At 38.0% G+C, this 27,460-nt stretch overlaps 9 protein-coding genes across 10 annotated transcripts; 4 read left to right on the top strand and 5 right to left on the bottom strand.

Moving 5' to 3' along the window:
• Positions 1 to 1,745: 1,745 nt before the first annotated feature.
• On the top strand, positions 1,746 to 4,704 carry LOC9300686 (uncharacterized abhydrolase domain-containing protein DDB_G0269086). 2 transcript variants are annotated; one of them, XM_021013276.1, is made up of 14 exons: positions 1,746 to 1,963; positions 2,053 to 2,140; positions 2,212 to 2,258; positions 2,409 to 2,498; positions 2,598 to 2,651; positions 2,771 to 2,848; positions 2,937 to 3,005; positions 3,086 to 3,241; positions 3,323 to 3,449; positions 3,642 to 3,673; positions 3,771 to 3,965; positions 4,041 to 4,187; positions 4,272 to 4,381; positions 4,464 to 4,704. In XM_021013276.1, exons 1-14 carry the CDS (start codon positions 1,928 to 1,930, stop codon positions 4,540 to 4,542), a joined length of 1,308 nt encoding a protein of 435 aa, XP_020868935.1. In that variant the 5' UTR covers positions 1,746 to 1,927; the 3' UTR covers positions 4,543 to 4,704. The 2 variants fall into 2 exon arrangements, with proteins under 2 accessions (XP_020868935.1, XP_002864610.1); XM_002864564.2 differs by having other exon boundaries at positions 1,748 to 1,963; positions 3,639 to 3,673.
• A 4-nt stretch (positions 4,705 to 4,708) lies between these two features.
• On the top strand, positions 4,709 to 6,729 carry LOC9300687 (putative pentatricopeptide repeat-containing protein At5g59200, chloroplastic). The gene is given in 3 exon segments (XM_021013265.1): positions 4,709 to 4,796; positions 4,890 to 5,796; positions 5,798 to 6,729. Coding segments are annotated over 2 exon segments (1,635 nt in total). The 5' UTR covers positions 4,709 to 4,796; positions 4,890 to 4,968; the 3' UTR covers positions 6,605 to 6,729.
• On the bottom strand, positions 6,704 to 10,081 carry LOC9300688 (subtilisin-like protease SBT4.3). Its single transcript, XM_002866267.2, has 9 exons — positions 9,617 to 10,081; positions 9,413 to 9,504; positions 9,072 to 9,318; positions 8,364 to 8,853; positions 8,164 to 8,258; positions 7,845 to 8,063; positions 7,652 to 7,763; positions 7,347 to 7,566; positions 6,704 to 7,254 (listed from the first exon to the last, which is right to left on the bottom strand). The coding sequence occupies exons 1-9, from the start codon at positions 9,712 to 9,714 to the stop codon at positions 6,725 to 6,727; spliced, it is 2,103 nt and encodes a 700-aa protein (XP_002866313.2). The 5' UTR covers positions 9,715 to 10,081; the 3' UTR covers positions 6,704 to 6,724.
• Positions 10,082 to 11,423: 1,342 nt separating this feature from the next.
• LOC9302388 (DNA-directed RNA polymerase II subunit 7) lies at positions 11,424 to 13,328 on the bottom strand. Its single transcript, XM_002866268.2, has 6 exons — positions 13,079 to 13,328; positions 12,353 to 12,518; positions 12,217 to 12,267; positions 12,053 to 12,118; positions 11,893 to 11,961; positions 11,424 to 11,754 (listed from the first exon to the last, which is right to left on the bottom strand). The coding sequence occupies exons 1-6, from the start codon at positions 13,192 to 13,194 to the stop codon at positions 11,692 to 11,694; spliced, it is 531 nt and encodes a 176-aa protein (XP_002866314.1). The 5' UTR covers positions 13,195 to 13,328; the 3' UTR covers positions 11,424 to 11,691.
• A 374-nt stretch (positions 13,329 to 13,702) lies between these two features.
• LOC9302389 (extensin-3) lies at positions 13,703 to 14,493 on the bottom strand. Its single transcript, XM_002866269.2, has 2 exons — positions 14,433 to 14,493; positions 13,703 to 14,340 (listed from the first exon to the last, which is right to left on the bottom strand). Exons 1-2 carry the CDS (start codon positions 14,491 to 14,493, stop codon positions 13,703 to 13,705), a joined length of 699 nt encoding a protein of 232 aa, XP_002866315.2.
• A 407-nt stretch (positions 14,494 to 14,900) lies between these two features.
• On the bottom strand, positions 14,901 to 17,127 carry LOC9302391 (serine/threonine-protein phosphatase PP1 isozyme 2). The gene is made up of 4 exons (XM_002866271.2): positions 16,731 to 17,127; positions 15,685 to 16,244; positions 15,414 to 15,596; positions 14,901 to 15,151 (listed from the first exon to the last, which is right to left on the bottom strand). Exons 1-3 carry the CDS (start codon positions 16,933 to 16,935, stop codon positions 15,423 to 15,425), a joined length of 939 nt encoding a protein of 312 aa, XP_002866317.1. The 5' UTR covers positions 16,936 to 17,127; the 3' UTR covers positions 14,901 to 15,151; positions 15,414 to 15,422.
• Positions 17,128 to 18,700: 1,573 nt separating this feature from the next.
• LOC9302392 (ras-related protein RABA2d) lies at positions 18,701 to 20,614 on the bottom strand. The gene is made up of 3 exons (XM_002866272.2): positions 20,467 to 20,614; positions 20,192 to 20,375; positions 18,701 to 19,369 (listed from the first exon to the last, which is right to left on the bottom strand). Exons 2-3 carry the CDS (start codon positions 20,354 to 20,356, stop codon positions 18,881 to 18,883), a joined length of 654 nt encoding a protein of 217 aa, XP_002866318.1. The 5' UTR covers positions 20,357 to 20,375; positions 20,467 to 20,614; the 3' UTR covers positions 18,701 to 18,880.
• A 970-nt stretch (positions 20,615 to 21,584) lies between these two features.
• LOC9302393 (elongin-C) lies at positions 21,585 to 22,910 on the top strand. The gene is made up of 3 exons (XM_002864566.2): positions 21,585 to 21,751; positions 22,028 to 22,133; positions 22,526 to 22,910. The coding sequence occupies exons 1-3, from the start codon at positions 21,646 to 21,648 to the stop codon at positions 22,602 to 22,604; spliced, it is 291 nt and encodes a 96-aa protein (XP_002864612.1). The 5' UTR covers positions 21,585 to 21,645; the 3' UTR covers positions 22,605 to 22,910.
• Positions 22,911 to 23,684: 774 nt separating this feature from the next.
• Positions 23,685 to 27,357, top strand: LOC9300689 (subtilisin-like protease SBT4.11). The gene is made up of 10 exons (XM_021013749.1): positions 23,685 to 23,801; positions 23,893 to 23,987; positions 24,072 to 24,163; positions 24,518 to 24,770; positions 25,129 to 25,612; positions 25,723 to 25,820; positions 25,919 to 26,128; positions 26,225 to 26,336; positions 26,413 to 26,617; positions 26,729 to 27,357. The coding sequence occupies exons 1-10, from the start codon at positions 23,700 to 23,702 to the stop codon at positions 27,286 to 27,288; spliced, it is 2,211 nt and encodes a 736-aa protein (XP_020869408.1). The 5' UTR covers positions 23,685 to 23,699; the 3' UTR covers positions 27,289 to 27,357.
• Positions 27,358 to 27,460: the final 103 nt, after the last annotated feature.

Raw genomic sequence — 27,460 nt, forward strand, 5'->3', positions numbered from 1 at the left:
TACCCGGGTTCCCGTGTGACGCGCCATCAGTGTTAACTTTTACCCAGTCCACGAGATCTGCCTCTCCACATGACTTGGCTTCTCTCGCGACTGTCGTTGGGATTGGTGAGCCTCCGTCACCTCCTTAGCGAGATCCTTGACAAACCGAACTCTATCCCGACATTTACCATTCCCACCAAATACGTTCCCGCACCTCCACTTCCAACCCCACCATAAGGCCATACTAAATAGTGTTGACCAGTCTCCACTGTCCACTGTTATTCCTCCACTTAAGTTCCCCCACAACCATTCAAGAAGAGTCATAGAGAAGAAAGTATGCCTTAACCTCGCTGGGATGATGCGAGTCCAGATTCCCTGCATGGCTGGGCAATCCCGCAAAATGTGAAGGGTATCCTCCTCCCCACTTTTACAAACTTGACAGATTGATGAATCACAAAGATGTCTCCTGAATCTTTCCGCATTAGACATAACGGCATGATTCCCGACTAACCACAAGAAAACTCTAACTCTCTCTGGAACTACAACTCGCCATACTTGTGCCCAGAATTTTTCCATGTCAGGTCGCAGGTTTTCATCTCTAGAAACCAGTTGGTAAGCAGACCTGACCGTAAATTTCCCCTCCGAGTTCTCACCCCAGCTAACTCTGTCCTTCGCACCTGTGACGCTATCCACTACCAAAGCCCCTAACCGGAGGCGTGTATCATTGGAAGTAAACGGAGTAATACGATCCAGTTTCCAACCCACTCCGTCCTGCCATAAACTCTTTACCAATTCGTTCTCCCGCTCCGCTGGTAACTCACCCTCCACAAGCTCAATTAGAGGTTTATGCATTAACCATCTATCCTTCCAGAATTTAATTTCTTTACCATCACCTAACACCCAGCTCTGACCCGGGAAAACTACTTCTCGAATTCCCAAGGCCACGCTTCTCCAGGTCGATGACCAGTTACTAGATGGCTTAGTCCATGCCGTGTTATGCATATCCCCAATCTTATATTTGCATCTTAACACCTTGGCCCAGAGACTTGTGCGATCCTGTAACACTCTCCAACCCACCTTTGTTAGCAAGGCCTTATTCATCTATGCTGCCTGCTTAATACCAGCTCCTCCCTCACTCTTTGGTAGACACACTCTTTTCCAAGCGATAAGGTGTTGTCTCCAAGATATATTTCGTAATTTTTGCTTTTGGTAGTTTATTGTAGTAATTTAAATCTCAAGATAAATCATTAAATTGTATAGCATGCTCTTCTAGGATTAGATTTGTTGATGTTACTTATGTAAACTTTGAGTGGTTGAAAAAAAAACATTCCACATTCATAACATATCAATCATATTCAAAGCTAAACCACATTCCTTAAGTTTCCAACCTTTGACCTATGACGCATCAAAGCATAGTGCAAAGTTATAAAAATAGTTAAGTTCTTGAAATAGAAAGAACTTCTTTGGGTCAAAAAACTGAAAACAAATTGCATATCGAATCTCATGATGATGTACATTCGTTCAAAGCTTTTGAGATATGCTCCATAGTGTATATTACCACCTAAGTGAATCTCGTTAGTGGCATGCATGAGCATAAAGATGCTTATAGTGGACGAGTTTCCAAGATAATCATCCTATATTATCAATCAAAGTTAGAATTTGGTAGTCTCCGACTACATATAAGACCTTCCTCCGTCCTTCGGGACCAACAAATTAAAGGGTGATAGACCAAATCACCAAAATATAACTGATTTTTTATAGCGTTTATTCTCATAATAACATCACCAATATAAAGAGAAAACATGGAAAAGTGAACAACGTCCTCGCTAATAAGCCCAAATTGACTCTCCAATAAGCCCAACCCAGACGTTACGGTTTGTCGCCGGCGATTACCCTCTCCGACATTCGAATTTGCCGAGGAATCATCTAGTGCAGAAGGAATCATACCATGGACTCGCACCACGCGTCTCTAGGTCGCCGGACTGTAAGCATATATCCGTTGTCGCCGTCTTCATCTTCGTCTGACGACGGTTTCTTACATCGGTGTTTTCGTTGGTTTCTGTGATCTTGTAGTTGGAAGAGATTCGTCAAAAGAGAGCTGCTCAAAGGCTAAGCAAAACTTCATCAGGCCCAGATCTTAGCGAAATTCCAAATCCTGCCGGTAATTTCATTGTTTTTGATCTCTCTATTTTCCCCTAGCTTTGCAATTTTGATTGTTTCAATGTCTTGCAGATTTCCCAGTGATCAGAAAATCTGAGAGTGGAAATCGGCTTTCTGAGGTAACATTTCTCTGATATTGTGTGATCTAATTGGGATCCTTGAGAACTGCGACGATCGTGATAATGAGAATGCTTGAATTGAGTTTTGTATTGGGTTTTACTGATATTATGATCTTGCTGGTCATGGTTTGTTTTGAATTACATCCACAGACAGATGTTGGTGCTTTATATTCCCAGCTTAAAGAACTGCAGAAGAAGAATGCAGATATGGAGGAGCGCAACAAGATATTGTCCTCAAAGGTATTAGTTACCTCTTTGCCTTGCTAGTTATCAGATCCTATGTTTTTATTTTGATTAAACTGTATTCATGATGTGTTTTTTTTTGTCTGTGGGATTCAGCTTCAAACAAAGGAAGTTGAGAATGAATCACTTGAGACTCGGTTGAATGTGCTGGTATGTAACAAGTAAACTTCTATTTGTGATGTTATCCATTCCTGGTTTGTGAGGCTTGACATGGAATATGAAAAATGATTCAAGATGTCTTGACATATGCCCTTGTGGATGAATAACAGGAACAAAACACAGTGCCATCTCTGAGAAAAGCCCTTAAGGAAATTGCAATGGAGAAAGATGCTGCTGTTGTTTTACGAGTAGGGAGTACACTTGTTTTAGTTCTTTTGGTGCAAAAATTATCTCCTCCTTGATTGCATGTTTGATTGGCGTAGCTATTGTTTATAGGAGGATCTCTCAGCTCAAGTTAGGACTCTTAAGAGACGTGTTAAAGAGGCAGAGGAGGAACAATATCGAGTATGGAACAATTTTTTGCCTTCCAAATTTAAATTTCCCTTTCTTCTTTATTTAGAGATACCATAACCCATTGTTGATAGGCTGAGGAAGATGCGGCATCTCTGAGAGCAGAGCTTAACTCGATACAACAGCAAGCAATGGGTACTTCGTTTACTGGCCTGTCGCCAATGGGAGTTTCCTCAGACCAACTACCAATATTAGAAAAGGAGATGGCTAACCTAAAACTAGAATTACAGGTTTAAATTATTTTGAAACAGATAATAGGTTCCCCGTGAGAGTCTATTTATCTAAGATAATAATGTTCTTAACGTACACAGAAAGAATCAGTGTTAAGGCAGCAAGAACAACAGCGTTTAGCTGAAGAACAAACTCGAGTAGCTTCTTTAATGTCTGAAAAGCAGGAACTGGAACAGAAGATTTCAGTTTTATCTAGCAGGGCCTCAGGTAACATGCAATGACACAGAATTCTTTTTTTTTCGGAAGCAAGTTTGTAGTTGCAGGTGTTACAATCAGCAGGTGTTTGAAAGCACTAGCTGACGTCTAAATGCTTTTGAGTCATTCAGATATTTTTTTACCGACTTGTGCATTGTTGGATACATATCAATGACTTTTTCGGTGGTATTTATTATGCAGAAGTATCAGAGTCTGGTCAAAAGGCATTGTCAGTGGTAAGAAAATGTTATAACCCATTTTGCCACTTGCAAGCATATCAGCGTTCACGTTTTATGGAATCCCTTAGTTTTAGGTTTGATGGTTTTCATGTAGGAAGATAAAGAAAAACTCGAGAAGCAGTTGCATGATATGGCTGTTGCACTTGAAAGATTAGAGAGTAGTAGGCAAAAACTTCTCATGGAGATTGACAACCAATCATCTGAAATAGAGAGGCTTTTTGAGGAGAACTCGAACCTCTCGGCTTCATATCAAGAATCAATCAACGTATCAAATCAGTGGGAGAATCAAGTAAGCGTCTCACATTTATTTTTGCTTTAGAAACATTTTCTTGGACTTTATGTTGATTTGTAGCAAACTGCATAGGTGAAAGAATGTCTGAAGCAAAACATAGAACTCCGTGAAGTTCTGGACAAGTTAAGAACAGAACAAGCCAGTGCTCTTTCACGAAAGTCTTCAGAAATTGAGGCAAATGGGTCGCACTCGCATGGAACTGAAACTCTATCCCTCAAGGTTTTGGTCCTCACCAACTATTAAAATAGAAAATTCAACACAACTAGTGTTTGTGTGGTTACATTCCGCATTTGTTTTTTCCAGGGTGAACTTGCAAAAGAACAGAGCAGAGTGGAATCATTATCTGCTCAAGTTCTCCAACTCTCAGCTCAACTTCAGCAAGCAACACAAGCATACAATGGGCTTATGCGGGTGTAAGTGTCACATGGGACTTTCTTCAATCTATTGAGATTCTATCGTATTGTTAATTTTGTTTTCTATTGCGATTTCTTGCAGCTATAAACCTGTGCTTAGAAACATAGAGAGTAGCTTAATCAAGCTGAAGCAAGATGGATCGGTTACAGTGGCACAGTGAATGAGGAACCAAGGGCACACTTCTGAGTATTGAATATATATTTTTATACAACAAATGTCTGCTTAGAACCAAGGGGACAAGTGAAGTTAACACATTTTTCTTTATCGAAAAATTTGGTTCGTTTTGTAATGTCTATTGAAAGCTTCGGTTTGTTTTCCTCAAGTTTGATTTTGCCATTTTGGTAGGTTTGTTTATATCGGTTTATTTCCGGATCAAGAGTACCGGAAAGAGAATTGGAAAGTGTCCTAATCGAGGTGAGACTAAACCGAATTTCTAAATCTCGGTTCGGCTACAATAGACACTGTTGGTATTTTCTCTTCCTCAACGAACTGGGCTTTTTGTCGCAGGCCCATTAAACTTGGATTGGGCTAATTATAACCGTATGGCTAAAATTCTAACGGTTTAGAATCTTCATTTGAGCGCGAAATGATTTCCTCCTTGGCGGCGATCACCGGAGGGCCATCAACATTCCGGCGTGATCCCGATGCAAATACTCTCAGGCTAGCCCGCAGGAAAACATTAATCTCTTTATTACGAAACTGCAAGAACAATGCCCAAGTTCCATCGATTCACGCCAAGATCATTAGGACCTTCCATGACCAAGATGCTTTCGTTGTTTTCGAGCTTATCCGTGTCTGCTCCACTCTTGATTCCATCGACTACGCTTACGACGTGTTTCGTTATGTATCGAACCCTAATGTGTATCTGTACACCGCCATGATCGATGGTTTTGTGTCATCTGGTCGCTCCGCTGATGGAGTTTCGCTGTATCATCGGATGATTCACAGTTCGGTTTTGCCTGATAATTACGTGATCACCTCCGTTTTGAAAGCTTGTGGTTTGGATGAATGTAGAGAGATTCATTCCCAGGTTTTGAAACTTGGGTTCGGGTCTAGCAGATCGGTGGGGCTAAAACTGATGGAAATCTACGGGAAATCTGGGGAATTGGCTGATGCTAAGAAGGTGTTCGATGAAATGCCTGACAGAGATCAGGTTGTAGCAACAGTCATGATTAATTGTTATTCTGAATGTGGTTGTATTAAGGAGGCATTAGAGCTGTTTCAAGATGTTAAGATCAAAGATACGGTTTGTTGGACTGCGATGATTGATGGGTTGGTTAGAAACAGGGAGATGAACAAAGCATTGGAGCTTTTTAGGGAAATGCAGGTGGAGAATGTTAGTCCTAATGAATTCACAGCTGTCTGTGTTTTATCTGCCTGCTCGGATTTGGGTGCGTTGGAGCTCGGGCGCTGGGGTACATTCGTTTGTTGAGAACCAAAAAATGGAGCTTAGTAATTTCGTAGGAAATGCTTTGATCAATATGTACTCCAGGTGTGGTGATATCAATGTGGCAAAGCGGGTTTTCAAGGGAATGCGAGACAAAGATGTCATTTCATATAACACGATGATTTCTGGATTAGCAATGCATGGAGCTAGCGTTGAAGCTATCAATGTATTTCGGGATATGGTGAACAGAGGATTTAGGCCGAATCAGGTGACTTTAGTTGCTCTTTTAAACGCATGTAGCCATGGAGGTTTGCTGGATATAGGACTTGAAGTTTTTAATTCTATGTGGAGAGTTTTCAGTGTTGAACCACAGATTGAGCATTATGGATGTATTGTCGATCTTCTTGGTCGAGTGGGGAGACTAGAGGAGGCTTACAGATTCATAGAAAATATGCTGATAGAACCGGATCATATCATGTTAGGAGCTCTTCTGAGTGCTTGTAAGATCCATGGAAACATGGAACTCGGTGAAAAAATCGCCAAGAGACTATTCGAATCTGAGAATCCAGATTCTGGGACATACGTTCTCCTATCGCATATATACGCTTCATCAGGGAAATGGAAAGAATCTACAGAAATCAGAGAAAGTATGAGAGAATCAGGGATTGAGAAGGAACCTGGATGCAGTACTATCGAAGTGGACAACCAGATCCATGAGTTTCATGTGGGAGATATAGCACACCCTCGTAAAGAAGCAATTTATCAGAGATTACAAGAACTGAATCGAAATCTTAGATTCAAAGAGAATGAAACAGATATTATAACGGGTTTGTAGTGACATATACACATTGTTCTCAGGGTAAGTATGTCATAAGTCCCTCAAAATTTTGTCTCTTCTTCTCTTTGTTTTTGATGATACAAGAAAAGAAAATTAGTAAAACGCTAAAAGGAGTTTCTATGGCTGGATTGAGTAAGCAACGATTGGGCTTCTGACACTGTGACTCCCATCAGACCAAACCACAGACGAACTTAGAATACTTCCATCCCTTAGTTCTTTACCAGAGATGGTCACAACAAACGTTTTCTTCTCCTTCAAGAAACCGAATCTCAGTATTTCTGGTTCTATGCGAATCTGAATATCTGGTTGGAGAGGAACAACACTTGCCTTGTACGTAGAGTTTGGGATTCCAACATTAGTAACGGTTCTTTTAAATGTGACATTGAATGGATCAAGAGCAGAGACAAACGTAGTCATTGTTGGGTAATTCAGATTCTTGACTTCTGTTCTTTCCGAGCAAGTGACGTTCTGTCCTGAGGTTTTTGTGAGCGACGTTGAATCAAAACCCTCTGCACATAACATTTTGAGGTAATCGTCTGTTTCTACTTCATACACAAGTCCTGGGTCGCTTGCTTTGGTCGGGTTAATTTGGCCTGACCCATATGCAAATTCTTGCTCGGGGTTCTTCTTAAGGTTCATGGGGGTAGCTGCAAACATACCATTGACAATAATATGTTTTTGTATTCCTCCAACAGTAAGAAAATCAGAAGAAAGTATTGTTTTTTTTTGAAAATTTTACCGGTCGTCATTATAGCGGATTTGATTGCCGATGGAGACCAGTCAGGGTGAAAAGACTTGACATAAGCCGCTACACCTGCCACATGAGGACAAGCCATTGATGTGCCACTCATAACACTATACCTCACACTTCTCTTGTCCTCAGGGTTCAATAAACTTGAAGGAGAAGCTACCGGAGAAAATGCAGCCAAAATCTCTAATCCAGGTGCACTTACGTCAGGCTGCAAATTAACATTGATGTTATTCCACTAACATTCGGTTATAAAACCAACACAAGCTTAATGATCTTTGTTCCGGTTGCATTACCTTCAAGAGGTTCTGAATGACGAAACTTGGCCCGCGAGAAGAGAAAGATGGAACATAAGGAGCTTCTCTATCAACTGTCTCCTCGGTTCTCAGTATCTCCGCTTGTGGAGGCCTGCAAAATTCACTCTTTTAACCTCTCAAGACCGAACAACAAAGCTGTTCATATTCATCACTCTCCTTTTTATTTACTTACTCTGCAGATACGATGTATGACTTGATAGATTTGTAGTCCTCAAAACCAAGAGAAGAGGCAGGAAATGGAAACACAAAGGCGCTGTCTGGAAACAATGTGTTTTGAGCAATGGCTCCAATGGCTCCAGCTAAGTAAGCTTCTCTATATCCTAGGAAGTCATCACATAGGACGATCTTCCCTTTGACCAGGTCGCTGTCGACACACCCACTTGAGCAAAAACTGTCCATAGCAATAACCATTTTAAGCATCAATGTGTTTTGATTCAAGACTCAGATGGAACGTGGAATAATTGAAGAAGAAGAAGACACTTCTTACTCACCCGGCTTCGGCTTGGGAACATTTTCTAGACACGTTTTGGCCGTAAACGATCGGGAACTTTGTCCCATTGAGATTGAATGGATTAACTGATATACCCTGTTTAAGAAATAGAGTATCAAGACTCTTGAACTTTGTCACTGACTCTGAACTAGGATGTGAAATGTCTCTCGTTTTAATTTATAAAAAAAAAAGAAAATGTACCGTTAATGCTTTTCCGTTACCAAGAACGACTCTGTCAATGAAACGCCGGTCTGTAGCGCTGGCAGCGACGGTTATCATCCACGGTGATACATTTGCCACCGAACCTTGATCAGGCCCATTGTTCCCAGCTGAACCCGCCGTGATGATTCCTCTCAACATTGCGTGAAAAGAACCAATGGCTACAGAAGCGTTTAATAAATTGGAGACGTAATCGACTGAGATTGAGATCGAGATAACATCAACACCATCGGCAATGGCATCATCAAACGCAGCCAGAATATCTACATCGTTGCAGCGTTTGAAGCAGACTTTATAGGCGGCGATTCTCGCCGAGGGAACTCCACCACGAGCCGTACCTTGAGCCAGGCCGTAAAAGCTGGCGGCTTGAACTGCATTACCAGCAGCCGTCGACGCAGTGTGTGTCCCATGGCCTTCCTCGTCTCTTGCTGACTCAGAAAATTTGTTGTAAAACCTAGCTCCGATGAGTTTGCTTGTAGCACAAGAAAGATAACCCTAAACGTTTAGTATCCTTATATTAATACCATGTCAGGGAAAATTGAAACATATCTAATCAAAGTAACGTAAACAGAGGTCGAAATGGTATGTATACAGAGCGTTAGAAGTATACATACCATTAGAAGTAAATAGAGCTCCGATCCCGACAACAACGGTGATCGGAGCCCGGAGGTCGAAATGAATCTAACTTACTTGTTGCAAGTGAAGTTTAGGCCACCTTTACAAGAACCTTTCCATTTCTTTGGAGGCGGACCAAAACCTTTGTCGTCAAAGCTCTCAGATTCCGGCCAGATTCCGCTGTCTATCACTCCGACAATAACATCACTCTCTTTCACACTCTCTCCTTTTGCTCTCTCGCCAAATCCGACAAAGTCCCATGATCTTGTTGTCGTCAGTTCATGACTTTTGCTTGGAAACACAGACACTACCTCTTTCATATCTGTACATTCAAAGATTATGTTATTTAGAAAAGTTTCTGACAATTTTTTTTATATTTTTTTTTGTAAAAAAATTATGATTTATGAAATACTCACTTTGCAGTTTCTGACTCTCGGCTTGAGATAGATTGGCAGCGAATCCGTTGAAGCTCCTTTTATAGCTTCTAATCAACAAATTCGATGCAGCACTGAAAGGAAGAACCAGGGACAAAGAATAAATCTTGATCCTTTTATAAAAATTACATATGTAAAATATTGTTTTGAATACGGTCAAGAATAATTAAAGAGGTTGAATCTTACTTAGTGCCAACAAGTTTTTGGAGCATACTGAGATGGTGAGATGGTGGTGAGTACTCAATCTCAGGAAGTGTTCCCATATACACGATATACACCTGCATACATGTGTGTAAAAAAAAGAGACAGAGAGAGAGACAAGTATTATAAGGTGTTTTGTTCAAATGTGTATCTCACAAAAAGAGAGTACAAACTTGAACTTGCCTGTCTATTATCATTTGCAGACACATCTCTGGTGAACATGAATGCTAAACAAATGAAGAAGAGAGATGTAGAAAGCTTAGCCATTTTGTGAAACTCTAAACGAGAGAGCAAAGTTGGGATTGTGATTGAGAGGACGAAATGTGTTATATAAAAATTTATTTTGAAAAAGCACTTTCAAATTCATTGAATGTGTTAAAATTGAGAAATCTTTCAATGAATTTAATTATTATATTTGGCTAAAAAAATCTAATTTTTGGTTTGGGTCAATATTCCACACAAATTGAAGGAATGACCTTCAATACTCAATAGTCAAAGAGGTCTTACCAAAAAACAAATGGGAAAAATGTCGTTAAAATCCCCAATTTATTCAAAACGTTGATTTAAATCCTCAACTCATGACGAAACGAAATAAATATCAAACTTATGTTGACTTTCCAAATAAATATTAAACTTATGTTGACTTTCCAAATAAACATCAAACTTTCATTGACTTTCCAAATAAATATCAAACTTCCGTTGACCTGACCATATTAGGTATGACGTTAAGTGGGTTAATAAATCCTCAACTCATGACAAAACGAAATAAATATCAAACTTATGTTGACTTTCTAAATAAATATCAAACTTATGTTGACTTTCCAAATAAATATCAAACTTCCGTTGACCTGGCCATATTAGGTACGACGTTAAGTGGGTTAATAGATCTCGTTAACGGAGGTAATTTTCTGTTAACATATATGTTAATTGATAACGACATTGTTTCATATAACAACAAAATGACGTCGTTTTGTCGTAACGATTGAATTAAATCCCTAAAGTCAATCTTAGATCCCCAAATCAAGCAAAATCCCTAACCCTAAATAGAGTATGATTTGAAACTCGGGATTTTATTGAACATTTACGACAAAACAACGTCGTTTTATGTTTAGAAGGAATACTTGTTAGTGTTTTGATCAACAAACGAACTCTGTTTTAACAGAGTATGAAGAACAAAACCAAAATGAAAAATAGAGTATGAAGAAACTTGATCTTTATTGATAAGATAAAATGTATTACACACAATGATGTTAATCGAAAAGACACAACTTTACGAACAGATACAACTATACGTACGTACATTCGTGACTCTTACGTAAATAACTAACTTATATGAATACGACTTTAGGTTATATGACTTAGATGAGATTTGATTATAGTTCAACAATACTGTCATTTTTAATTAGCGGGTCTGTTAACAGAAAATTAATCCTGTTAACATTGTCTGTTAACTCACTTAACGTCATGCCTAATATGGCCAAGTCAATGAAAGTTTGGTGTTTATTTGGAAAATCAACATAAGTTTAATATTTATTTGGAAAGTCAACATAAGTTTGATATTTATTTCGTTTCGTCGTGAGTTGAAGATTTAAATCAACGTTTTGAATAAGTTGGGGATTTTAATGACATTTTTCCCAAATCCTATTAGGTCTTACCAACTCTCCATAGCATAATCAAATCTACACTTGGTAAACAGAACCAAAATGGAGGACTCTACTATATATTTACATAAACAACAGTTTCAATATATTCCATGATATATGAAATAATATAACTATCAATGAAACATCCATTCAATTTCAAATTATACAATTTTCATTGAGACATGTAGAATTTGTTCCACCACTTGGTACTATATTGTTCTCAACCGAAACAGTGATGACACCATTTTTGAACAAATACAAAGTTCACTAAACTGGCATTTAAGTTAAATCCCCACAAGCTTGGTTCCAATCTTTCCGGATAAAACAGATCCAAACTTCAACTATAATACAACTTTATCACAAGGCAACATTCTCTGTAAAAGAAACAAGACCAAAATCGAAATCTGCTTGAAACTTTTATGCCGCTGCAGGATCGTTTATGACTCCCAAAAAATCGTCTTTGATGGTACCCACACAAAACTGCAAAATCAAAGACAAATGTGCAAATTGATTAGAATAAAGCCAAAAAGCACACAACAGCTCAAGCTAACCATAGAAACCAAGAAATCTAACTATAAGTTGAATTGTGAATTAGAGAGTTATGGAGATTGTGCATACAATCTCAGTGGCATCAACTCTTGTTCCAATAATCTTTAGTCTCACTTCACATTCCTTCTGGATCTTAACCTGCAAGAAGCATTGGAAAAATTGAGTTTCTTGAAGATAGATGAAACACAGATAATACTGTTGGAAATAAGAAATAGAGAAAGAAACACACTGATCCATCTGATGTGGTATAATTAGGCATGTCTCCAGCTTGAAACTCCATATCATCTGGAATCAACTGTGGTGATAAAAGAAGAGGAGAGTAAAAGTGAGTACAAAACACCTAGAACAATATGAACTCGAGGTCAAATTCATGATGTAAGATCATAAGCTTACATGCTTAGACACAAAAATCTGAACAGGGCCAGCTTCAGCGAAGAATCCCATCTACGATATATTAGGAAAATCCATAAGGTTTAAGAGACTGATTAGTAACTAAAGACATTGGACTATATAAAACTATATACAATACCTTATTGACCAAAGTGACAACAGCTTCCAAAATCTCGCCTTTGAAAGGTCTGAAAACAACGCATTGGTATTTAACTGGAAAGGTGACAAAACCAGTCCCATCTCTGATCAAACCCTTTCCTATGCTTTCAATTCCAGTTATCGCCACTACAAATCCATGACGGCCACTGTCCATACCACAAAACAAAAAGCATCAATATGACATTGCAAATGATGAATTTCACATCTTAAATATAAACCAAAGACAAAGCTAGAGGCTTCAAATACTAATCTCTGTCACAAGCAATGGATTAAGCAAACTATACTAAAGAACAAAGTTTTCGAATACAAAACAAGATACTGGATCTGAAAGACTAGCAAGCAGACATCTAAGTGAGCTGCGATGGATGAACTTTCATATCTTAATCCTAAGAAAGCTAAAGGCTTCAGAACAAATCCCTTAAGATTAAAGATTCTGCTTAAAAAATCAGACTTTAGTTACAAGCAGCAGAGAAAGACTCCAAATTTAGCTAAAAGAAGGATCTTTTTTCGAATTGAATCCACTCTAATCCCTAAAACCTAACCAATTGAACTAGACGGAGGTTAGGGTTTCGAAAAAATATGCAATTTTTTTTATAAAGGTGTCTTATGGAAAACGAATCCGAATTGAGGATTGAGGAAAAGGGTTTCCGATTAAAGCATCCCAAATTGTTGATTTTCTCTACGATAAGTGGAATAGAGAAAAAACCTGCAAGTGCCTTCGACATCTTTCATGAGTTTAGATACGAGGTTTTCACGAAGGTTTCGACCAAAGAAACGAGGATGCAACTGCATGTTCCGCTCCAATACTATGTGGAAGAACATCTCGACTTCTCTCTCTCTCTCTCTTGCTCTCTGAACTCTCTCTGTCTCTGAGGCTTGTTAATGTGTCTTATTGAGCAATTTAGTTTTGAGTTCCAATTCGCTCTGGTTATAAAACCTGCCCAATGGTAGTTTTCTGTCAACCGTCGGATCTCGACAAATCTGAACGGCCCAGATTGCTTGATAAGTTTCCCTTTTTTTATATAATTAAATTGTTTTCCTTTTTTCCTAACTCTTTTTTTTTTCTTGACCAATTACGTTTTAATTTTGTTTTTTTAACGCACTTAACAAATTCAGAACTAAATAATGAGATTTGATGCGTATTTAATTCTTAATCATGTTGCTGTAATGAAATCATATTCTTCAAGAAACAGAACAGTTTATTCTTTATTTGATGCATCATAAGAAAAAGAAAGAACATAACAGAAAGAACAGAACAGTTTTTAACTAAGACAGATACTTATACACGAAGTCACGAACACGTCCTTGTTTGGTTCTGACTTCTGAGTAACTATGGATCAACCGGAGGATATCCGCCGTAAGGTGGAGGTGTTAAGTGATATGATGGCGGTGGATACTTCTTATATGGTGGCGACGGATACACAACCGGTGGAGGATATTTCTTGATCGGGGGAAAAGGGTAATGTACCGGCGGAGGAGGACATTCCTTCGGAGGAGGATACGTCTTGATCGGCGGATGAGGGTAAGTCTTGTACGGAGGTGGTGGATACTTCACCGGCGGATGAGGGTAAGTCTTGATCGGCGGTGGATACTTCACCGGTGGATGAGGGTAAGTCGGCGGTGGATACTTCTTGATCGGCGGTGGATACTGTTCTGGGGGAGGATACTTCACCGGCGGATGAGGGTAAGTTTTGATCGGCGGAGGATATTTCACCGGCGGATGAGGGTAAGTTTTGATCGGCGGAGGATACTTCACCGGCGGATGAGGGTAAGTTTTGATCGGCGGAGGATACTTCACCGGCGGATGAGGGTAAGTTTTGATCGGCGGTGGATGAGGGTAAGTCTCGTACGGCGACGGTGGGTACTTCTTGATCGGCGGTGGATATTGTTCTGGCGGAGGATACTTCTTGATCGGCGGTGGATATTGTTCTGGCGGAGGATACTTCTTGATCGGCGGTGGATATTGTTCTGGTGGAGGATACGTAGTTGGCGGAGGTGTAGGTAATGATGAAACCAATTAGAAAAGGAGTTTGTAGAAGAAGAAGAGGCCAAACACAAACTAAAAATGCTTCCTTGTGTTACCAACACTGCGAGAGCAAAAGTAGCTACAAAAGACTTCATTTTTCTTCTTCTTGTTGTTGTGAATAGCAAGTTAAAAAACGGGTTTTATAAATAAACAGAGGACTCGAGACTCTACACTACACATTGCAGTGACATTGCCACATTGCATAAACCTCACAGCTGGTTTTAAAACCCTAAATCCAGGAAAGCAAAGTGACAGGCTTTTAGATCCATGCACGTCCAAAGTTTGACAGTTTCATATAGAACCAGGGCTTTGACCTTTTAGTCAACTTGTATTCGCTTTTTCGCAGAATCTCTCCAATTGTCAAGTAATTTGCAGCGACGACCCCAACTAAGCAAAGGATCTGAGGCTTTGAGTGGTGACGAATCCATGAAACCGAAGATTCCCCAGAGTGTATGTGTGTGTAGTGTGGATACAGAATTATATAGTATGTGCACTGAGGAAATTGGTTGTTGAAAAGAATGAAAATTTGCAGACTTTTTTTTACTGTCTATATAGAGTCAGAGAAGAAGAAGATCATAAGAACATAAAGTGCTTTGAGAAAAGAAATGGCAAGAGTTCAAATAAGATGATATAACATGTAAATTATGTTTTTTTTTTGCCTTTGCAAGGCCTCCGGACAAAGTCTCAGGGAGCTTCGAATGTCTCTCCCGCTTTCGTATCGCCTTTTTCCTCTTCTTTCCCGCGAGGTTTTAACTGCAACATGCAAAAATGAACGAATTTTTATATAAGTGATTGAATCTGAGATCCAAGATCTGAGCTCATATTCACAAAAATCAAAACTTTAGCACACAAAACACAACTACTTCTGTTTTAATCAATTAATTTTCTGTATGCAAAAGATGAACTAATGTCATAATCTAAGTCATTTGAGAAGAAATGCATATCGGTTCTTTCAGATGAACTTTTATTGCAATCTGAACACTCATCATAAGTTAGTATATAAGACTTGAACTACCTCTTTACTTCATAAGAACCGGGGCCTTCGATCAGCAGGCTTAAGAATTTGGAAAGAGCACATTAAACTTTCATCAACACTCATCATAGCACCAGCATTGTCAAATTCACCGCAGTAGTTGGGAGCAGAAAATATCGTAACAAGCTGTCTATCGGCGAAAAACTCATACCCATCCTCTACAACCTTTGGGAAAAAGAAAAACACAACAGATTTTTTTAGAAATTCCTTGACATTTTTAGTAACTAGAACAATGAACAGTGTGTAAACGAACCTGGTGGGCACGGCAGATGAGGTCCATATCATTCTTTATTAGAAATTCGGCGACTTTGTCAGGCCCAAACGTGTAAGAGACTCCACGATCATTCATCCCCCAACCTTTGACATCTTTGCTTGGATCAGACCAAAGCAGATCACAGAGCAAACCAGAGTCTGGAACATCGGTAGGTCGCTTAATGTTCTTAATCTCTTCCACATTGGTCAAATCGGGAGAAAGCCCACCGTGCATACATAATATCTTATCGTCTATAACAGCAGCGACGGGGAGACAGTTAAAAGAATCTGTAAACACTTTCCAGAGTCTCACACTGAATCGACGTTTACATTCATCATAGAATCCATAGATTCTGTTAATAGAAGCACATTCGTGGTTTCCTCTAAGAAGAAAAAAGTTCTCGGGGTATTTGATTTTGTAGGCAAGCAGAAGACAAATAGTCTCCAAACTCTGCTTGCCGCGGTCCACGTAATCTCCTAAGAATAAATAGTTAGCAGTAGGTGGGAAGCCTCCATACTCAAACAGCCTCAATAGATCAGAGTATTGTCCATGAATATCACCTGAAAAAACAAACAAAACCATTACAAATCCATGTGATGAATTTAACAGACAAATCAAACACACAAAACAGATAAATTTCTAAACCTCCTAAAAACAAACAAATCCATCCATCCTAGGTTACAAACCTCAATCGCTAAGATATATATTCAGCTAAAAAAGGTGATTTAAACCTTTTTCACGAGGTCTCACCCAAGGATCTTTATGTGTCCATTAACTTGTCTCTTTGTTTCGAGATCAGCTGCTGCAATCAGATGATGGATTAAACATCTCTATCATCTCTTAGCTAATCCACACCAACTTGACCAAACAAACATATCGCTGCCTAAAACCAATTCAAACCTACTCAACAGAGAAACCATACCAACAAAAAAAAAAAAAAACTATCTTTTTGGAGAGCTGATCTAAACGAAGCAAGCAAAGTCAATCACAAAAGACCTCAGATCCCAAAAACGAAAACAACCCATAAATCAGAAATCGAAATTTACCGCAGATCTTGATAGGAGCTTCGAGCTCAAGGAGGTTAGGCTGTTGAAGGAAAATCTCTCTAGAGACGATGCAAAGCTGTCGGATCTCAGACTCGGTGAGCATAACCTGCTTCGTACCAGGCTTAGGGTTTCTGTAATCCAACAAACGACGAATGATATCATCGAGAACGGCAGGGTCCATGCTTCCCTGCCCTTGTTGCGCCATTCCAAACCAACACGATCCAACCACAACGCAATTATCTTACAAAAAGTTTCAAACTTTCGGACAAATAAATCGAAAAACTTATACAAAAAATTTCAAAATCTTCTCTCTCGATCTTTGGACCAAAAAAGTTTTCGCCTTTGTTTTCCCCAATTTTTATTTATTTTTTCTTTCCAACGAATTTCTGTGATGGGTGAGTTTATCGAAGGTTAGTGGTTATTTTTTTTTTTTCGCCCTTTAGTTATTTTTTTATTTTATTATTTATTTTGAAAATAAAATAGTCGAATAATAATAATAGGTTAATACAACTCTCTTTGCATATAATGTTATTAGACCATCTGCATTGGGGGATCACCCCCCCCGATCTAAGCATTATTTAAATCCAAAAAAATGGGTCAATGGGCTTAAGATCAGGAACTGGGCTCTTGACCTGGATCTGTTCTTGTGGGTGTTCCGGGGTGACGTGGCATTTGGGCATTGGTTGGAATATTCAACATATTTGGAATAAATTTGGATAATAAACTATGTATTAATTAGATAAAATGTTTTTGTGCTTTTATTAAGTAATATGTTTGTTTGTTTATTGTTATTTATATTTTTAATGTTTTTTTCATAAATATTTAGTATTGTATTTTCACTTTTATTTTCAGTTTTTCATAAATTTGGCATTTGCAATTTATATGTTATTTTTAAATGTTTTAATAATTGTAAAATCTTAATTTAATTTAGATTATTATATTATTAAGTCTTAAGATCTTACACATGTTCTCCCACTAATCAACTTCTAAACAAAAGATCTAAACACATGATCTTACATTATTTTAACATTATATTCTCTATAAGAACACCCTCACATGATCCCTCATTGATGATGCCCTAATCATCTCTGTCCGTGTTCTCTTGCATTTCGGATGGATTTGCTTGTCCCCACTATATTAGCACATCACTTATGATTTTTTTAGTGATCTTTAAAGAATTATTTTTCATATATATAGTGATTCATTATGACCAAATTTTCTCTGCCAATTCATCCTCATTTTCTTATAATATATTGACTAACATGAATTTAGGAGTTCATTAGATTGAAATTGTAGTTTTATTTTCGATTTTTTATGTTAAAATCTTCTATTATTCAAATACATATAAGTTTACTCTAAATTGGACATTTTTTCAATTAATTTTCATTGGATATTAACCTATATCTTCGAATAAGAGTATCAAAAGAAATTCTCATTCGACTTAAACAAGACCAAACTTACAAAGCTTTGCTCTCGACTATTTTGAAATTGTTTTTGTGATCCTAAGGCATACCTAGAACCTTTTAAAATAGGATCGGTCTATATTTTCCGTAGTTATTTTATGCTATAAGAAGTGACATGTAAGATGTTATTGTCTTCAATATCATCAGAAGTTAAATCATCATCAAGATCACCAAATTTTTCGTTCTAAATTTGAAAAAAGTGGATAAGCTTCGTGGATTGAATCTTATATCCGTCTTAAGATCATTAGCCCTCCATAAGAATTAAGATGTCAGGCTTTGGTTAAACCAACACTTTAGCTAAAACTAGACCAACATTTTTCTCTTTGCCTCCAACATCATGATCAAATAAACCTTCTTTAAACAATTGGAAAAATGAAACCCTTTTGTCTTTGTTTTCTATTTCCACAAAACCGTGAGTATGCGTTAAGACAAAACCGGAGTTGAAAAAGAAAGACCAGTTGTTTACTTATTTATTAACGAGAACTAACCGGAACATACCAATTCAAAGAGAGAACAAGCTTTTATCTTCTTTTTTTACTTAACACAAACCCATCGAAGATGGTAAGACGAGTAAATGAAGAAATATATTCTACATGGTCTTGCATCGTTATTACATTTCATCAGCCAAAACTTGAAGAGAAAAAAGACAGAGAATAAGCAATAGAAAATGAAAGTTTAAACTGTCAATTAAGTAGAGCAGCAACCTCTTTTGCCAGCTCCAGATGTGTCACCAACGTTAATCGTTGTTCCTTGCCCCGGAATCGCGGAATTAGCAGCCGCTGCTTCTTGAGCAGCCAAAGCTTTTTTGCTGATGATGTGGTAAATCTCTGCTAACACAGTTTGAAATGCTTTTTCAACATTGGTGGCTTCAAGAGCAGATGTCTCCAAGAAAGAGAGACCTTCTGTCTCAGCTAGAGTCTGTCCATCTTCCTCAGCAACTGATCTCAAGTGGTTTAGATCAGCTTTGTTCCCAGCCATCATGATCACTATGTTGGAATCTGCATGGTCTCTTAGTTCACGTAGCCACCTTAAGACATTGTCAAAGGTTTGTCTTTTGGTAATGTCATAGACAAGAAGCGCACCTACCGCGCCTCTGTAGTAAGCGCTTGTGATAGCTCTGTACCGCTCTTGCCCTGCAGTGTCCCAGATCTGGGCTTTAACAGTCTTTCCTTCAACCTGTATAACCATAAAACAATCACAAAAAAAAAGCAAAATAATCAACAACTGGTAAGATCTCAAGTAGCATCTCCGTGCTTCAGAGATAGTTATTCGTCTTGTTTCAAGGTTTTAAATGTCTCAACAATTAAAAACATTAGTTAAGCCATCAACAATTTTCATACATCAGCTGATTATGTTAATGTTTTCATGCGTTGACTTCTCGAGGGATTGAGAGTTGACTTTAATGATGAGGGAAACAATTCATTATTAGGGACAAGTTGTGGGAAGCTTTTTGTCCATTGGCTTTCTCCACCATCCATACAAAAACATTTCCTAATGACTCATGGCCAGCACATTCTAAGATTCTCTCTTGATAATAAAATCTCTAAGCAATAAAAAACCAAATTCAAAAAGATGAGAGAACAACAATGCAAGGAATAGTATCAAAAGTTAAAATTATTCAATGCTCAAGAAAACACAGAATCTTTTTCACTTATATGTTACCTAACATAAGCATGTTCCTTAGACTGACCAAAAAGGATAGGTAAAGGATGAAACTTTACAAGTAAGAAAAGGAAAGAGAGTAAAAATAAGAACACAAGTGCATCAAATGAACTACTACCATTGACCTAAAGATGAGACCATGAAGCAGCTAGCAAACCAGAAGGAACAACCCTCAGAACCTAACATATCAAACCAAATAGAGATCACGTGAAAAATGAAGAAAGAGCTTGAAATTGACACATGGCATGATCATGAACAAGATACTAGTTCAAATTTCTCTGATACTGATACTACCACTTGTAAAATTTAAAGGAAAAAAAAGAAAAAGAAAATGACCTGAAGAGTTCTGGTGGCGAATTCAACACCAATAGTGGACTTAGATTCCAAACAAAACTCATTCCTTGTGAATCTAGACAAGATGTTTGATTTCCCAACACCAGAATCACCAATCAACACGATCTTAAACAAATAATCATAATCCTGTTCAACCCTATGCGCCATTTTTCCTCTTTGATCTCACCTATGAACACAAACAATCGCCAGAAATCAACAAGCGATCTTCGTAAAGTGACAGATCCAACGAAAATTAACTCGAGCCCAAAAGAACATACCTTTTGTTTATTTCCCCTGAAAAAATGGCGGATGAAATCGAATTTTAGTTTACCCTCTTCAGATCTGTTGAAAGAATGAAACTTTTTTCTCTTGAAGAAACACTCTTTTGATTATGAAAATTTTTCAGCAATTGAGGAACTGTTAATTGTGATTATACGTATGATGGTCGTGTAATTTGTATAACTGGCTTTTTCAAGTTGATACGGAAAATAAACGACGGCTTTTTCAAGTTGATACGGAAAATAAACGACGCCGTATTTAAATAAATTGACAAAAGTGGGGGCTGAGGTGGCAGATAAATGATTGATTCTATGGTAGGCAGCTGACAAAAAGCAAGAGCATGTTTCAAGGGTATTTATGGGATTAAAGTTATTATCGGATACGGTAATGACTCTCATGTTAACATTGTAACCAGCCAATTAATAAGAGCCACGTCATTAATTAATTTACATTCTGTCATGTGTTGGTGATGGTCTGTTCTCTGTGGTTGATTGATCATTCGATAATTATATAGTAGTAGACTAAAGATTTCTACGTCACTTTTTTTGGTGATAAGTTTGAAAAAGATTAGTGGTGTATTTTCATTTGGACTATGGTTTCGGCACTCGAACCTGGAGTACTCTGATTGGGATTATATAAAAAAGTAAATCAATATAATCTCTCGTTTTGCTTGTAAAGAGATTATGTATGATTCCTAGGTGAATCACATCTTTCACCAACCCTTAAAACTTCTGGTTATAGTTTTGATAAATGTTACTATGTTTCCTTCATTTTAAAGTTTGTTTTCTACAACTTCGAAAATGTCAAAATTTGTAGAATTTTACAAGCTCATTAAATAAAGTAATCTAAACTAGTTTAAAAGGTTTTATTTAATTTACAAGCTCTATTAGATTACTTTGTTTTCCCCTGACTTATTAAAAGTTTGGTTAGATATTTAATATTTCCCCTATAATTTTTGTATCAAGAAGATTGAAATAAATTGCAGCTAAAAGGCTGAAATAGAGTGTGATTTTAGTGGGCCAATAACAATATTATATAGACATCATAATTCATAATGGGCTTCATTTGAAATTGAGCCCATAATAGTTTGAGATCAACCAACAACTGACTCGGTCGGTCTCTGCGAGTTAAGAAACCACGCCGCGGTAGAGAGAAACAGAGGAAAGACGACGACGAAGATGAGAGAGACGGTGAAGTTAATAAGCATGGAAGGATTCGAGTTCGTCATCGACAGAGAAGCCGCTATGGTTTCTCAGACTATCCGAAGCATGCTCACTTCTCCAGGTTTCTTCTCTTCTTTGGTTGTAGGGTTGGTGATCGTAATCCCGATTCTGATCTTATTTCTCTTCTTTGATTTCGATGGATTCTGTGAAATTGAATCTGATTTAGTTGTGAATTTGAGAGAAATCTCGCGAGAGATTATGCTCAATCGGAAATTCAGTTACGTAATTTGAATCTCCCAATTTCAATAAGGAAGCTAGTCCAATGTCATTAGATCATGATAGATGCTGAATTTATTGAGATTTGAAGAAGAAATTCTGTTGTTTTCTTGTATTGAAGGTGGTTTCTCGGAATCGAAAGATGGCGTAGTGACTTTCCCTGATATCAGCACCACAATACTAGAGAAGATCTGCCAGTACTTCTACTGGTCTCTTCAGTACTCCAGGTTTCATTATCCTACTTTGATCTCTACAACATGGTGGCATCGTACTATTCTCTATTCAGAACCTCATTGCCGTTTGTAGTTATCTAAGTTTCACTTTAGCCGATCACTCGGGATTCGGGAAAAATAAAACACATCCTTTAGAGAAATATTTACATTGCAAACTTTTTGACCCCATTCTCATTCATCTTTAGGATTAGTTGAAAGTAATATTGTTTAACATGCTGCTTTTAGTTTCGTAATGTTCGGAACAATCTATCGAAAGTGTCCAGTTTTTTTTATCTAGCGAATGAATCGGATTACCTCTTTCTCTGCTTCTATATCCCTATCTTTCTCTCTTTTCATAGTCGTCTATTTTCTAACTACTGATATGCAAATGTTCCACCTTTGGACAGAGGCAAAGAGACTGAGTTTCACATTGAGCCTGAACTGACTCTAGAGCTGATGATGGCTGCTAACTACCTTCACACTTGAACCAAAAGGATAACGCTGTTGAATCTTATTCGACTAGTATATTGCAGTTCCGTTTAGGAATGGACACAAAATGTAACTCCTTGGAGCAACTTGTGTGGGTTCATATACTTGTTTGACAAAAATCTGCATAGGTTTCAAGAAGAACTATTTAAAAGTCATGTACTTCTTTACTAGTTAGTTTTGACTGCAAACATCGAAGTCCTTGTGGCCTTACTAGTTCCTTATATTCAAACAGCTTTGTAATAAGCCACAAACGTTCTGCCCTAATAATGATTGGTTTGGTGCCCAATCCCTTGAAAATTACTCTACTTTTTGCCTCGATCATTATGTTTCGAATCGTTTGAATGTTTGATATTAGACAGAATACAAAACTGTGCGACTTATTTATCTAAAACCGCATAATACACAAAATAAAGTGCTCTTTTAGCAATGAATTCAGCAAACATGTTAGGTCGTTGTCTTCTCCATACAAACAGAAAAACGAGGGTCGCTTTTGTCCTTGCCTACTACAATGTCTCGTGTAAAGCTCTGCAGAGATGGGCCAGAAACAGAACACTTGCATCACTCTCAAATATCATCACATTCCCAAAACCAAGATTGTCTAGGCACATTATCCAAGACGACGCTGTTGCTTCTGCCTCCAAATTGTTCCAAAAGTCGTAAGCAGTTTTGCCCCAAACTATTGGACCTCTCTTCTCTCAATCCTGACGACCCTTCCCATGCCACAAATATCAACCCTAATAAGTCACACATTCTTCCCATGCTTCAGTTCGTTTTTTTTTCTTTTGAGATATTTTTTTTATTGGAACTCGCAACATGTTACTATCGTTATAGATTCCAAAAATATGGTGACTTACCACATCGAAAAATAAAATTCTCCCGTGGTATATGATTACGAGTACATATATAAAAACAAAATATAATTTCTTGTTTGAAAACGGTTTGGGCAAAAGACAAAACAATAAGCTAAGCGTAGAAACAGAAATTAGATTCTTTTCTTTACTTAAGTCTATGTATGATATCTAATATATAAATATCTTTTCATCTTGATCTCCACAGAAGTTAGAAACCAATTTTAATCTATCAATTCTATAGATGGCAAGACGAGGAGCTTTCTCTAGCCTCCTCTCAGGTCTCCTTGTCTTGTTGTTCTTGATTTTAGTCTCAGCAGTCACATATGATCATCAAGATAAACAGGTATATTATTATATCAATGATCAAAATCTCTTGTTTCTAGATTATACATAGTGATTATGTTGACAAATGACGATTATTGTTATTAATTAAGGTGTATATCATCTACATGGGTTCACTTCCTTCTCGAGTGGACTACACACCAATGTCGCATCACATGAGTATTCTTCAAGAGGTCGCCAGAGAGAGGTATGATTTGATTTATTCATTCTCTAATCATTATTACTTTAAATTATCAGGATTATTAATAATGACATATATATATTATTTTAGTTCGATTGAAGGTCGTTTATTGCGAAGTTACAAGAGGAGTTTTAACGGGTTTGCTGCCAGGCTCACTGAGTCAGAACGAGAACGAATAGCCGGTGAGTGTTCTTCGAGGCCTATATAGTCTTTAATGATACACTCAAATGATTTGTTCTTCAACTACTCTTTCGTTTTCGTAAAAAAAAAAAAAAGTTTACACTTAGTGTGTATTTTTCTAAATAATCCATAACCTTTATCATCTCAAGCCAAATTTTTATGTTAGTTTCAAATGTCATACATAAACGGAACCAAGTGTATCATAGTTGCAAAACTATTTTATGAAAATGTGAAAATCATTTTTTTTTAAAAAAAAATTTAAATGATGTAGATTCGTTTTGATTTTTCTCTTTACATGTAAACGTGAACAAAACAATTGACTCATTCAAGCCTAAAACCCTTCCTGCTATTGTTAGATATTGAGGGAGTTGTGTCTGTGTTTCCGAACAAGAAATTAAAACTCCAAACGACGGCGTCTTGGGACTTCATGGGACTTAAGGAAGGTAAAGGTACGAAGCGGAATCCGTCTGTGGAGAGTGATACAATTATTGGAGTCTTCGACGGTGGAATCTGGCCAGAATCCGAAAGCTTTACCGACAAAGGCTTTGGTCCTCCTCCAAAGAAATGGAAGGGCATTTGTGCCGGCGGCAAGAACTTCACCTGCAATAAGTAAATCTATTTCTTTCCTCTCTTTAAACTCTATACATGTTAGAATTGTTGATCAAAACTTCATTGTGTGCGTTTACATAAGGTTTTTATATAGTTCACATGTTTCCAATGAGCTCACAATTTTAAACACTTTAAGCGAAGTTTATTGTTAATCGTAGATGCCAAATGCAAATGAAAGGAAAACATTTATATATCCTATGACAACATGAAAATATTTTTTAATTTCTTTTTTCACAAGCTTACGTATAGTCTAGGTAAGACTCTCTACGTGAGTCATGGCTTAGACTTCAGGGGTTGAATGAAAAGTCTTGCCTATTTTTTGGGGGCAGAGATTGATATATGTTAGTCATTTTTACAGCAAGCTGATTGGGGCAAGACACTACTCACCAGGAGATGCTAGGGACTCTAGTGGCCACGGTACACACACCGCGTCTATTGCGGCTGGAAACGCAGTCGCTAATACCAGCTTCTTTGGGATCGGCACTGGAACGGTGAGAGGTGCAGTTCCAGCTTCTAGAATCGCTGCTTACAGAGTCTGCGCCGGGGAATGTAGAGATGATGCAATACTGTCTGCGTTCGATGACGCCATCGCCGATGGTGTTGACATCATCACCATCTCTATAGGTGATATTAGTGTGTACCCGTTCGAGAAAGACCCGATCGCAATTGGAGCTTTTCACGCTATGTCCAAAGGAATCCTCACTGTGAACGCGGCTGGTAACACTGGTCCGGATACGGCCTCAATCACGAGCTTAGCACCGTGGATGTTAACCGTTGCAGCCAGCACAGCGAACCGTGAGTTTGTCAGCAAAGTGGTTCTCGGTGACGGAAAGACACTTGTCGTATGTATCAAGTAACACTCTCATTTTCTGTTATCATAGTGTATCTTTAATTTGTCCTTTAAAATAACAATTAATGACTCTTTTTTTTTCTTTCTTTTTTTTCCTATAAGGGAAAATCAGTGAATGGTTTTGATCTCAAAGGAAAGAAGTTCCCTCTGGTGTATGGAAAATCTGCTGCTTCGTCTCCCTCACAAGTGGAATGCGCCAAGCAACTTTCTACACAAGAAATACAGTTTGTGACCTAGAAATACTTTTATATTTCTGATTGGTGATGATGAGATTTTTTTCTCTATAATTTATTTTCAGGGATTGCACGCCAGATTGTCTTGACGCATCCCTGGTGAAGGGAAAGATCTTGGTGTGCAATAGATTTTTTCCCTACGTAGCCTATAAAAAGGGAGCTGTTGCAGCCATTTTTGAAGATGATTTAGACTGGGCCCAAATCAACGGTTTACCTGTATCTGGCTTACAAGAAGATGACTTTGAGTCTTTCCTCTCTTACATTAAGTCCGCAAAGTAAACAGTTATCTTCTATCTTTTGAATCATACACTTTTTTTTGTGTGTGTATAAGTTTTTCTTTATTCTCATTTTTCTTGGGGTTGAATCTTTAGGTCCCCAGAAGCGGCTGTTCTAAAAAGTGAGGCAATCTTTTATAAGACAGCTCCTAAAGTTCTTTCCTTCTCTTCTCGCGGTCCAAACATCATCGTTGCTGATATTCTCAAGGTATTATATGATATGTATTGGTTATGCTTAGATTGATCTCTCATTTTTTCAATCTGAGAAAGTGGTGAAAATGCAGCCGGATGTAACAGCACCAGGACTGGAAATTTTGGCTGCAAATTCACCCAAGGCATCACCGTTTTATGACACCACTTGTGTGAAATACTCTGTTGAATCCGGAACTTCAATGTCTTGTCCACACGTTGCAGGCATAGCCGCCTACATCAAGACGTTTCATCCTAAATGGTCCCCTTCCATGATAAAATCTGCCATTATGACAACAGGTCAAGAGAAAATTCTATCTTCAGTAATAAATCATACTTTCTTGTCTCGCAAGAAAACCATCAAATTTTGTTCATGCTCTGTTCTTCTTTGGTATTCTTAATATCTCACAGCTTGGTCTATGAATGCTTCTCAATCTGACTATGCATCAACCGAGTTTGCTTATGGAGCTGGTCATGTAGACCCAATAGCTGCTACTAATCCTGGACTCGTCTATGATTTAACCAAAGGAGATTACATTGCCTTCCTCTGTGGCATGAACTACAATAAGACTACCGTGAAACTAATCTCCGGTGAAGCCGTCACTTGCACTGAAAAAATATCACCTAGAAACCTCAACTATCCATCAATGTCGGCTAAATTGTCGGGATCTAATATCTCCTTCACCGTCACTTTCAACAGAACCGTCACCAACGTCGGTACCCCAAACTCTACATACAAATCAAAAGTGGTCTTAAATCACGGAACTAAGCTCAACGTCAAGGTCTCACCTAGTGTTCTATCTATGAATTCGATGAACGAGAAGCAGTCTTTCACGGTGACTGTTTCGGGAAGCGAGCTCCATTCAGAACTGCCTTCGTCTGCAAATCTAATTTGGTCTGATGGAACTCATAATGTGAAAAGTCCCATTGTTGTTTATACTGGTGACTTCTCACCACCATCGTCATCATAAACCATTATTGTTGTTGTTATAATCATTCAATTTTGGATGTCTAAGAACATTGAATAAGATAATTCAACTGTTGTGTCTTTATCTCATCGGACATGTTCTTCTTATTGTCTTTCCCGATTTTGGAATCGTCAAGTACGTTGATCCGCGTTATGAAACCTAGAAATTATCAGCT

This window comes from Arabidopsis lyrata (assembly GCF_000004255.2).
Source record: "Arabidopsis lyrata subsp. lyrata unplaced genomic scaffold ARALYscaffold_8, whole genome shotgun sequence".
NCBI classification, from domain to species: domain Eukaryota; kingdom Viridiplantae; phylum Streptophyta; class Magnoliopsida; order Brassicales; family Brassicaceae; genus Arabidopsis; species Arabidopsis lyrata.